Source organism: Lagopus muta, chromosome 1, assembly GCF_023343835.1.
Source record: "Lagopus muta isolate bLagMut1 chromosome 1, bLagMut1 primary, whole genome shotgun sequence".
NCBI classification, from domain to species: Eukaryota; Metazoa; Chordata; class Aves; order Galliformes; family Phasianidae; genus Lagopus; species Lagopus muta.
In genome coordinates, this window is record NC_064433.1 from 152,659,369 (window position 1) to 152,672,438 (window position 13,070).

Below are 13,070 nucleotides of genomic sequence, written 5' to 3' on the forward strand. Positions count from 1 at the left end.
TCACATTATTATTGTGTAAAGTTAAGAGGATAAGTACCTCAAAATTTAGGGGAAACAGTTTCAAAGGAAAGTAGTAAGTCCATTACTATAGCAACATCTGTTCGTAGCTTTTCATTAATTTCTATTTTTTAATATATTTTTAAAATTTTTATATATTGTGTTCTGAGATTTTGATTAGGAAACAAATGGCTTTAATGAAATCTCGTAGTTCTTTAGAGCCTCATTTCATCTAACATTCCTTTTTTTTTTCCTAATTGGAAAGTATTTCACTTAGTAGGATTAATTTTAGAGTGGAATACTGTTAAACAGTTGTCACGGAGTTGACCAGATCAATCTATGTCCGTTTTTGTAGCAGTCGGTACCTGTTGCTCTTTTACTCGCAGCAGCCCCACAACAGACGGATCTTCTGACAGGCCAGGCAAAACAGACAGCTGCTTAATATTGTCTGTGTCCACAGCAGCTATTCCAAAGGCCCATCGATACCCCTTAGGATCCTTGAAATGCTTCCTTCTGAGATAATCAATACCTAGTATACATGGAGCCCCTGGGCCCATCACAATAGGATGTTTTTGCCAGTTCTTACCAGTGAGGCTTATCTCAGCCTCCAACACAGTCAATTCTTGAGAGCCCCCGGTCACTCCAGAAATATGGATTGATTCTGTCCCCTCATGACTCGAGGGCATCAGAGTGCACTGTGCACCAGTGTCCGCCAGTGCCTTATATTTCAGTGGTTCTGATGTGCCAGGCCATCGAATCCACACAGTCCAATAAACTCTATTATCCCTTTCCCCCCCCGACTGAGGGTAGGGCCCCTCTATTCATTACCTGTGGTAACTGGAGCAACTGCACTGGTGGTTGATCTGCTTTGTAATTCTTTCACCCGGGCTCGTAGTACAGGAGTAGGTTCACCATGCCACTTCCTCATGTCTTCTCCATGGTCACATAGGTAATACCATAAGGCAATTTGTGGTGTATTATCCCTTATTTGAGCCAGAGAGTGTTTGCCTCTAACAGCTGAGATTTTTGATGGTGCACGTGAGAAGGAAGGTTCATCGTCTTTAGTTAGGTGGGCTTGCATGAATTTCATCATCTCCTTCACCTCCTTCGCTAGACTCATTTGATTATCCTGATCTTCATCAAGCGTCTCTGATACTGCTACAGGTTTGTCACGGTTAATCAGTTGAGACACTTGCTCCGTCATTTTTGAAATAGCAGCAACGGCAGCATGAATTGGGGACAGCAATTGTTCATAGTTTTGGAGCGTAACAATTAATTCATAAACTAAAGGCGTTCTCTGTTGTTCCTGGTATCTGTCACACGCTGACATTAGTGTCGTGGCATATTTGTCTGGTGCTGTTGTTACGATTTTCTGCCATATCTCAGGCATTGTCCTCACTTTTTCAGGGTCGCGGTTTTGGTGTGGTTGGTTAGGAACAAAGTTAGGGTCATGCAACATTTCCACCACGCCTATTTCCCTCAAATACTGGATACCCTTTTCAACTGTATCCCATTTTTTCATCGCAATCTTCAAGCCATTTTTGAAGGGATACTTTTCCTTCATGGCCATTAACACTCGTTCCCAGAGGGAGGCAGCCTCATCCAAACATCAACTAATTCCTCTATCAATAGCTGGATCTCTGGCAATGGCACCTAGTTGGCGAGCTTCATTACCATCCAGAGACAAGCTATGGGCCCCACTGTCCCAACAGCAAACCAACCAGGAAACAAGAGCTTCATTCAGGCGCCGTGTAAACTCCTTTCTTGAACCTTGGATTTCAGTCATCTTTAGAGGCCGGCGAGTAGTTAATAGAGACTTCCTCTTCATCACTCTCTTCTGCACGTCTTAGTTTTCCCTTTTGCCTTTCGTGATGGTGGTGGTTCTGAGGAGGGCCCCTCGCCTGGATCTTCCTCCACCTCCTCCTCCTCTTCTCTTTTTCGTTCAAGACGCGAAGACACTCGTTTCCATTTCTTGCCGTCCACAGGAGCAACTGGTATTGTTACTGGTGTCTCCTGTGATTGATTAGATTTGACTTGGGGATTTTCCCCTTTGGCTTGAACCTCAGCTCGGAAACCCTCTCTCTCCAGAATGGTATTATATAGGGCACGGTAAGCACAAGCCAAACCCCAAATAAGTTGGATCTCCTTAGATTTATGTAAGCCGCATTGTCCCTGACTCAAATACTGGCTTAGTTTCTCAGAATCCCACAGGTGTTCAAGAGTAAAATCCCATGACACTGTGGGTCCCCATGCTTCTAAGACCTTTCCTAAACCTCTCCATATTCCCTGCCAGTCATCATTCTCTAGTTTTGGAAGAGACTCCTTCCCCTTATTACGAATGCATAGGAATACATTCAGGAGAATTGATGACACGCACACCAACATGACTGTTAATTCAGGATTCAAAAAACATTTGACAAACCGAGAAGAAAACCTGGAGACTGGTCTGAACATCGTGTTGTTTGTAAAATTAGCTACTCCATTTGGGATGTAGCTGTTTGTGAAATTAGCCATTCCTTCTGGGATGTAAATGTCAAAATTCAAATCATACCACAATGCAAATAGGTAAAACATAGATGTCTCCATCAGTGCCCTTAGGTAGTTATATATGAATGCAATTCCACAACACACAAGTGTGAGATGGATTATTGGCCAGTAGGTTGTGAGTAACACCATTGCTTTTAATCCTTTACCCAGCACCCCCAGGAAAACGAGTGGGTTCATTGCTGGTGCTTGCTAAAAAAAAAGGGTTAATGAATTGAAGCTAACAAGAGGAGGGAAAAAAAAAAGGAAAAAAAAAGAAAAAAAAGGCACTACCCAGACTAAGTAGTGCTCAAAGTTTACAAATATCCCAGAACACTGGCAGTACACCTAATCTTTCAAGGTCAGGTTTTCCAGCACAGAAACCTGAACTACTGATAATGCTCCCTAACGAAGCTCTCTAAGAGCAGAGAGAAAAAAGAGATTCGTTCTAAAAGCTAAAAAGTAGCGAGCCCCACATTGGGCGCCAAAAATCTGTCACGGAGTTGACTAGATCAATCTATGTCCGTGACAGGGGTGACAGGCCTCTGCCCTCCCCCCCCACCCCAGTCCCACAGAAATGGGAAAGAAGGAAGGGAGGAAAATAAAGCAGCAACAATCTATGGAGGAAAACTTATTTTACTATAATATTGGAATACAAGATAACAAAGTGTAATACAATTTAATTGAAATTGGGATTAATAAATCAGACAAGATGAGAGAGAGAGAATTCCCAGGACCGATTCAAACCTGAAAAGCTTGGAACGGCTAGGAAAGCACCCTCCAGCACCCACTGCAAGGCAGCAAGAGAGAGCGCCCCCTCCCCCCCCACCCGGAAGGGCCAGATCCCGTGACTTCTGTAATGTACAGGGATAGGTACCTGGGATTGGTGCATTAACACTTTAATACCCCGTACACTACATGATGTTTTGATGTGAAATACTGAAACCCAAAATAAAAACAAACAAACAAACAAAAAAACCCATAGAACCATGACAACAGTTTTTCACATGCACTACTTCCATGAAACAGAAAAGCAAAAATTAGCAATGCTTTACTCTTAGTTTCCACGAATTTATTCTTCTGGTGATGAATATTATATAAGCTGGATTTAAAATGCAAGAACTCTTTCACTGTATTAATTTATCTTTCAGATTTCCTCAAATATGATGTGATACAAATATAAATGTATATATCCTTATACATTTAAAGTCATAGGACCATAAACATATACAGTTCTCCTGCTGTGTCTTTTTTCACTGTGTCCTTTTCAAGGCTCCCTATCAGAGCAGTTCACTTTTCCAAATGAATGCTCTATATCAGTCAGTGCCTCTCTTTCCAAAGGAATGTTTCTTTTTGACTAATGCACATAAAGCCCTTGCACAAACTATTAATCAGTTGGTTAATTTCTATGAGAGACAGCTATAACCAAAGAGAGGCAAATTTTGAGCCCTCTGAGGGAAGGCCATGGCTGAAGAGTTACAAGTGGCATGAGAGGATTGGTGCTGCATTAACATGTGCTGCCTTTATTGTTTTAGTGATTCCAAACAAGATCCTGTACACTACAGAATTAAAAATAAATTCAATTTAGGGATGCTATAATATCCAGAGAGAAAAAACTTTCTTATTAAAAATGAGAGTTTTTCAGATGTTTGTACTTCTTTGCTGCCTCTTTGTTCTTTGGTTTTGAAGAATCTAAGAGCAGCTTGTGTTAAAATGAGCCTCAAAGATATCTCTACTTCCAACATTCATGTTGTGGGCAGGATTGCCAATCACTAAATCATGCACTAGATTAGACTGCCCAGGGTCCCATTCAATGTGGCCTTGAATATCTTCAGGGAAGGAGCATCCACAACTTCTCTGGGCAGCCTGTGCCAGTGCCTCACCACACTCTCAGTGAAAAATTTCCCTGACACCTAATTTAAATCTTCCCTCTTTTAGTTTAGAATCATACTGCATTGTGCTATTACTATCTACTCACATAAAAAGTTGATTTCCCTCCTGAAGAAAAAAATATATTTCATTCCCTCTCTATGGTACATAAAGTTTTGTCTTTCTAGATTGCAGTTTGAGCTAAGTTGGAGGGATAAAATATGCACAAACTTCCATCTGCCTTCAGGAGATGTGAACTGATATTTCGCTTCACAAATACTCATAGACAAAGTTTTGAGTTTAATTCTTAGTGCCTGTTATGCATAGATGTCTCAACATAAAAATGAATATGCAGCCTACACATACTAAAACCTAGCATTCTGTGAGAAATGGCATTTCTGGTTCTAAAAATGTTGTCTGAAGAAGTACAATATATAATTTCATACATTTCACGTGGGTCTTCAACTTGATTCTCAGTTGTCACAGTTTTCCTAGTTGAACCGATAGTTGATTTTTTTGTTCTAAAAGGGTGAAGGTCTAGAGGAGATTACACTGAAATTGAACATTTGTAGATAATTCTTTTAAACTTCTTTTCCATTATTATTCTACTTCATAAATACAAAGAACAAAGCTTGGTGCAGAATTCAGGTCAATTTGCAAATTGTTCTTCCAGGCTACCAACGAGCGATGGCAGTGCATCCAAAGGAAAACAGCAAACCAGTGAACCTGTTCATATTTTAAAGAGATCTTTTGCCAGAACTGTTTCAGTGGTGAGTATTATCAAAAATCCTCGGTTTCCTGCGTTTCAACTCATACTTAACAAAACTGAAAGTGTACATGTGGAAGTAATTTATGATTTTTTTTCTGTTTACTTATCATGACAGATATGGATACAGAAATATAAAGAACTTCAGTGTTTTATTTTTGTTCAATTGTTGATTTCCTTTTACTTTTTCTGAAGATTTCAGACTTAAAGTTAAGCCTAAGCTAAGATAGGCATTGACTGATCTGCAATGATTCAGTGCAGATTAAACAAGTAAAATTTAATTCAGAGCAACAGAACAAGAGGAAATGGCTTTAAACTGGAAGAGGGTATATTTAGACTAGATATTAGAAAGAAATTCTTCACTGTGAGGGTGATGAGACACTGGAACAGGTTGCTCAGTGAGGCTGCGAGTGCCCCATCCCTGTGGAAGCATTCAAGGCTGGGCTAGATGGAACTTTGAGCAACCTGGTCTAGAGGGAGGTGTCCCTATCTCTAGCAGAAGGGTTGGAACTAGACGATCTCAAAGGTCCTTTCCAACCCAAACCATTCTATGATTATGAAGCTATGATAATGAAGTATTCTCTGCTTCCTCTGGCTTCTTGTTCTCAAGTAGATGTTATGTCTTGTACGGTAGATGTTTGTAGTCACAAACCTGGATAAAGATAATTTTTGCTTTTCATCTTATTATCGTAGAATCATAGAATCACAAGGTTGGAAAGGACCTGTAAGATCACCTAGTCCAACCGTCTTCTCATTACCACTGCTACCACAAAGTAAACCATATCTCATAGCTCCTCATTGAACAGCTGCCTCTTGAACACTGCCAGTGCCGGGGATGGCGACTCTACCACCTGCCTAGGCAGGCCATTCCAGTGCCCAACACACTCTGAGAGAAAAAGTTTTTTCTTATGTCTAATCTTAACCTCTTCTGGTACAGCTTGCGGCCATTTCCTCAGGTCCTGTTTGTTCTCCAGGAGAAGAGGCCAAATCCCTCCTCATCACAGCCTCCCTTCAGGAAGTTGTAGAGTGCAATGAGGTCTCCTCTGAATCTCCTCTTCTCCAGACTAAACATTCCAAGCTCCCTCAGCCACTCCTCATAAGATCTGTGCTCCAGACCCCTCACCAGTTTCGTTGCCCTTCTCTGGACGTGTTCCAGGACCTCAATGTCTTTTTTGTAGTGACGGATCCAAAACTGAACACAGTAGTTGAGGTGCAGCCTCACCAGCTCCTGCTGGCCACACTATTTCTAATGCAGGCCAGGATGCCATTAGCCCTCTTGGCCACCTGGGCACACTGTTGGCTTATGTTCAGCATACTGTCAGCTCATGTTCATTGTGCTGCAGAAAGTTCACTTCTTGTTGTTTTCTTTTCTTTTTAATACAAAACCTGTCTTCCTTCCATATCCTTTAAAATAGGAATGCTTTGAGTCTTTATTGAGCATTCTTCACTGGAGCTGGACAACGCTGGTGCTAGGAGTTGAAGAACTTCGTGGACTGAAAGGATTCCAATATACTGCTACTCTTTTGGATCTAGAAAGGTTGCGTTTTGTGGGTACTTGCTGTCTGAGGTTACTGAGGGTCTATACCTGTGAAATATATCCAATATCAGGTATTCTTCTTAGTTCACTTGTTTCTTATTTATTAGCAAACAATAATGCGTGGGGCATTGAAAAATTGATCAAAGTATTCTTGTAGAGTGTGCTGTAGGATGAAATTGCTTGTACAGATATCTTTATTGGAGCAATTAAGAGGTTTGCAGTCAGAAATGGGATATTTGCAATTAACTGCTTAACAATTGTCCATCACCGTATGTTTGCATTGAAACTCATTTGTATTTCCATTTTTGGTTACAATTGATAGGATCTTTTTGTCTATTTTGTTTCTTATTTTTTTGCATTTCTCTGCATAGTAGCTGCTTCGGTAATGAATACAATTTAAATTTTAAATGTTTTTCATGCCTATAGTTTAGCAGTACATATGTTTAAATGCAGTATGTATTATGAAAAACTGGAAAATTGCAAGTTTCTGATGTTCCAATTTCTTTGATATACCTTAACACCCTTTGCTGTTTTGCTTTGTGAAATTAACTTCTCTAAATATAGATTGATCAGTGTTGCTAATTTCTAGCTATATTACTTGCTTGTACAATATGCATTTTATATGAAAATGGTTCATTTGCCGTACATTAATGCTCTTCTTTTTGTAACCTAGCAACAGCTAAGGCGGTTGTAGAAGAAACCAGTAAACTGGCAGATTGCATTGGAAAAACTAGGACTTTGCTGAGAAAAATTCTATCTGAAGGAGTTGATCATTGCATGGTCAAGTTGGACAATGATCCTCAAGGATATCTCAGTCAGCCCTTGAGTCTTTTAGAAGCTGTTCTTCAAGAATGCCATAATACTTTTACAGCTTGCTTTCATTCATTTTATCCAACGCCATCTCTCCAGTGGGCATGTCTTTGTGACTTGCTGAATTGTTTGGACCAGGTATTTTAAAATGTCACAAGTGAATATTACAACTTAGATTGCTCTTACGCTCAAATAATCTAAGCACTATTTAAATTCATTATTCATTTTTAGTGTTTATCCTGAATTGCAGTTTGAATTCTGCTATGGTTAAAAAAAAAAAGAAAAAAAAAAGAAAAAAAAGAAGATGATTACAGATTTAGCAAATAGAAACTTGTGTCTCCTTTACAAAAAGATTTTTTCTCTGGGACAGTGAAGAAAATCTACTGTAGCTATTAGCAGCTGCTTTTTCAGTGTGTAGTCCACACTTACTGTATGATTTCTGTTGCTGCACATTGATTAAAAGCATATTTATGATATTTTTATACAATTTTATCAGTAATAATTGAATAATTTCTTAAATAATTTCTCATTATTAAATTTTGCAACTGTGCTCTCATCCAGCATAGTGGATGAGATACTAGCATCATTATCCTATGTGCAGGGTTTTCTGACTGTCTTGCTAATTACAAACAATCATCCCACGTCTAAGCATTCTAGTTGTTTGTTTGCATAGATTGCAATGATATCTAAATACTTTGTTTCTTGGCTTGAAAATCCATTTATTGTATTAAAACTCAAGAGGGAAAAACCAGTTCTTTAACATATTAGTCTAATTAAGTTTTGATTAATTATAAGAAGACTTTGAGGGGTCTCTTAATTTCAGAAGTAGTTTTCATGGGTTTATTATTTTAATACATGGTAGACAATGAATGTTAATTATTCCAATATGAAAGATCTAAATGAAAGTTCATTAGGAGAAGTTAACACAAAATTCGCAGGATAGCTATAAGTAAATAAAATAGTTTATTTAAATAATTTTATAACTATTATAAAACTGAAAAATTCCTTTCAAAAGTTGTTTTTCCTCACTAACTTTGAATACAGCAGTACCTTTCTAATTATTTCTTTTTATGCTTTTAGGATATCCAGGAAGCAAATTTCAAAACCTCCAGTAGTCGGCTTCTTGCTGCTGTTATGTCTGCTCTCTGCCACACGTCAGTAAAACTGACCTCTATCTTTCCAATTGCTTATGATGGAGAAGCATTGCTGCGATCAGTGGTCAAACAAGTCAGCACTGAGAATGACTCTGCTCTGGCCCATCGTTTCCCCCTTTTAGTTTCACATATGGAAAAACTGAGTCAGGTCAGGATATACTTTAAAAATCTCAAAATGTGTTTACTTTGCAACAAAGAAAAGTTATGTACATTCAAATTTTGACTAAATAAGGATGAAACTGTATTTGCCTAAGTGCTTTCTTTTTTAAAAAATTGTTTTCAAGAGTTCTCAGTATTTTAGTGAATTTTTATCTTTTGATCTGAAATACTTCATACAGTTCTTTCTTGTTTCAGAAAAAGATGTTTCTTGTTTATTTTTGAATGTTAATCTAGGGGAAATATAGTTCAGAATTGTCTTCTATTGGACAGTCTTTCCTGCAACAGTTTCTCAGCTTTTGCACACGGTCACAGGAGTGAGTATGCAGATAGATCCAGTGCTTTGAGGAAGAATAAGAGGACACATCTTTGATAAGAAAAAGTCATGTCTCAAAAACTGTAATCTTCAAATGAGTCAGTGAGCAGTTTAGACAAGGAAAGTCCAGTTCATATAGTTTTCAACATTATCCTGATAAAAAGATATTGAACACTGTAATTTTGCAGTTGTAGTATCTTCTATTTCAGAAAAGATATACAGGAATATAAAGGGTAAAGATGAAAAAGATCTGGGACTGCTTGATAATAATATTCTATTTAGAAGACAAGAACGATTAAGGTCTTACAAAACTGTGACTAATACATGAAAGGTAAATAAAAGTTGAGTTTGCTAATAACAAAACTGTGGAGCAAATAAAGACTTTAGCTAAACGTAAGTTCAAAACAGAGCTGTTTTTCTGAGACCATGTCTCTCACATGTAACATCTCTCTGCAGACCATTTTTGTGCTTAGTATTTTCATGGACATAGACAGCAGGTGCATAAGTTAATGAAAAAAATATCTATCCCAAACTGTTAAATGCTAAGATAGTACTTTCATCTCAGATACAGCTCTTTCTTAGCATCTAAAGATCAAGCGTTCTGTGTGGCTCTCAATACAGGTTTGCATGATGTGATTGTTGACTTCCCTGTGCATACAGTGTTGAGTGTTCGTGGGAGATAAAATAGTGAGAAAGACAAACCTTTGTTTCCAATCAGTAGAGCTAGCTTTATTTTTCCATGTTGGGAATAACTTTCATGGTTAACTGTTCTGAAAAAAAGTGGATATCACTGTTAGGTAGAAGAGATAGTAGGTACCTAAGCTTAGATTTATTTTACATTACTAGTTCAGGATGGAAAACCAGTTTTTATTAGCTTCTTGTCCTTGGCTTTGTCTTTCTTGTTTGCACAGAAATTCTCTTCACTAACAACAAAGCCGAAAACCTTCTGAGTTTCTTTTTAGACAGTGGAGAAATGATGGTGTGGAGAGCTCAGTAGGTAGCTGTAAGGTATTTAATGCTTAAACTCCATATGTCAGGGAGGGCTGTAAGAAATACTACCTCCTGATAGGACACCTAGGTATTTTTTCCTAGATAGTAAACAATGTGAATGCCAGTTCATTCTGGAAATTAAGAATATCTAGTTGTTTTTTGTTTTTTTTTTTTTAAAGGAGTACATGCTGTGATAGCCTTGAGAGTATTTAGATATTTTTTTTTACCCACAAGACTGAATCTGTCACTGAATCTTCAATTACCTAATGTTTGTAATATACAAAAAGCAAATTTTAAAAGAATAAACAATATTTTTGTCTTCATCGTGCAGAGTGAAGAAAATGTTTCAGGGATGACAAGCTTTCGGGAAGTGCTGGAAAAGATGTTGGTCATTGTTGTTTTACCAGTCCGGAACACCCTTAGGCGAGAAAATGAACTTTTCTCTTCACATCTGGTTTCTAATACCTGTGGGTTGCTTGCTAGTATTGTGAGTGAGCTTACAGCATCAGCCTTAGGATCTGAGGTAAAGTTTCTTAAGTTCATTCCTGGAAGTCGTTGAACAGATATATTATGAAAGTCGTACAGACTGTGACAATGGTTCTATCAATGTACATATCTTTCAGAGATATTGGAGTTGTTCTCAGTAGCTTTCAGACATCTAAGTTTTTTGAAAGCATATATATTCACTGTTAGTTGAATACTGCTGAAAAATAGCTACTTCATTATGGCTGAAGAGTACTGTAATTTTTTTAATTTTTTTTTTTTACAAAGTGAGTATTTTTCTTTTTTGCATGCACACCAATGCAAGCACACACTCAAAATATATTGTTTTAGAGCTCATTGGAGGCAGTGCCACATCTCAGAGTGTTTCTCTACCTCTCATTTTATCATAGGGTCCTCCATGTGCACTGCCTGCTTTTGACTGCAGGTCAGAATTTGCTTTTTGGGTTGTGTAACTTTCTCTTGTATACACTTGATCCTCTTTAATATTATTGTCCTTTACATATTCAATATTAAATAATAAATTTTTCAAATTCCTGCATATATGTATTCTTTCACTAGACTGCCTCCAGCTGATTTGTTTTATATTGGAAAATTGAGAATGGTAATGAGTCTAAATTTTTAAAATCCAGAGATGCTTATGTATGAAGCTATCATATTGTTAAATGATAGGAATTTATTCAGTTTTATTAAACTCACATACCAGTTTATGTACTATCAGCAATTTTTTTTTTTTCCACAGAATGTACATTACTTTTGATAGCATTGATTAAATATGTTTTTATTATTATGTAAGATCTGTTTCTTTACTCCCTTGGTCTTGACCATATTTAAGGCAGAAATATGCAACTATTCTTCTTGGAGCATGGCTAAATTTTATGTTTTTTGATGATTCATATTATATATGTTAAAATATGTGAAAAATTTAGAAATAAGATTTCTAGTTCTCTCTCGCTATTTCATAATTATCAGAAAATGTATGTATTACTTTTTGAGATAATATTAAAAAGAAGCTGATATGTGGCATCTTTTATGTCTTTATGTCTGAGTTGGTTTGAAATTTATCCAGTTGAAAATCTGAAATTTTAATTCACTTTTTTTTTCTTAAGTTGTCTCGTATTTAGCAGTTAACTTTTCCTGCTTTTATTTAATTTTCTATAGGTTGATGGACTGAACTCTCTTCATTCTGTCAAATCCACTCCAAACAGATTCACTAAAACAAGTCAGGGAAGAAGCTGGAATACTGGGAATGGATCTCCTGATGCAATATGTTTCTCAGTGGACAAAGCTGGTGTCGTTGTAGTAGGATTTTCTGTTTATGGTGGAGGGGGAATTCATGAATATGAGCTGGAAGTATTAGTTGATGATGTAAGTACTGCATTTGAAAGAAAACACTGAAGAAAATATTTTTCCATAATGTATTACACAATGAAATATTGTAACATGCTAATGCAGTCTAAGCTACCAGTGCATCTGTAAGGTTTTTTGCTTAGGTTGTGGTAGTGATTTTTGTGGTGTTTCAAGCTACATACAACATCCAGTAGGTTCCTTAAGTCAATTATGACCTTGAAATCTTAATTACAGATAATATTTGTATTAGGCTTTTCACTTCCAAATGTAAGTTAGAAACAGGTATCTCTCCATGTACTGCTAAAGAAAATAAGAAAAAAACAGTACTCCAATAATTAGAAAAATAAAATAAAAGAATGGTCTGCTAGTGTAGTCAGACTGAAGACATCTGTTGTGCTTTTAAAATACCCACCTATAACATGCATACTTTGTATTCTTGTGATGAAGACACACTTCTGTTCTTTTAAACTCAGCTGTCCATTTTAAGTGACTGTTCTAATCTCTTTCGAAGGACAAGCATAGGTTGCTATGAAATATTTTCTCTCTGCTCAGTAATTTCCTTGTTAACTGAAAAGCTTCACAATTAACTCTAAACATTTTTTTTTTTATTTATAATTATTTGTGTAACAAATTTTGCAAGAAAGCATTTTATATTTGCATAGTTGAAGACACATATTTGCATATGTGCTATGTATTTATAATGTGAACATACTAAAATGACATTATTTCTTTGATTCAGAGTGATCATACTGGAGATTCAACTCATTCTCATAGATGGACATCATTAGAGTTGGTTAAAGGAACTTACACCACAGACGATTCTCCCAGTGACATAGCTGAAATTAGACTTGACAAAGTTGTGCCACTGAAGGTAAATAAAAGTCCCTCTGTTGGGCATACCATCCTTCCAGTGTGTTGACAGCATCATGCAGCTTGGTATTGCTCACAGACTTGCTGAGAGTGCACTCAATCCTATTGCCTACATCACTAACAAAGATGTTAAGTAATCCTGGTCCTAGTACCAAAGTAATACTTTATTAAGTTTTATTCTGCAGCTTGGGAGCATGAAGCACCTTTGACTTCTGGTTTTTTTTTTGGTCA

General features: G+C 37.1%; 1 protein-coding gene across 15 annotated transcripts in view; it reads left to right on the top strand.

Moving 5' to 3' along the window:
• Nucleotides 1-13,070, top strand: part of MYCBP2 (MYC binding protein 2) — a 205,796-nt gene that overhangs the window by 97,659 nt on the left and 95,067 nt on the right. For all 15 annotated transcript variants that reach the window (XM_048967518.1, XM_048967527.1, XM_048967539.1 and 12 more), the window contains 7 exons: nucleotides 5,063-5,159; nucleotides 6,571-6,763; nucleotides 7,366-7,640; nucleotides 8,583-8,804; nucleotides 10,450-10,641; nucleotides 11,781-11,987; nucleotides 12,709-12,840. In XM_048967518.1, coding sequence (XP_048823475.1) covers nucleotides 5,063-5,159; nucleotides 6,571-6,763; nucleotides 7,366-7,640; nucleotides 8,583-8,804; nucleotides 10,450-10,641; nucleotides 11,781-11,987; nucleotides 12,709-12,840 — 1,318 coding nt within the window. The remainder of the gene's footprint in view (nucleotides 1-5,062; nucleotides 5,160-6,570; nucleotides 6,764-7,365; nucleotides 7,641-8,582; nucleotides 8,805-10,449; nucleotides 10,642-11,780; nucleotides 11,988-12,708; nucleotides 12,841-13,070) is intronic.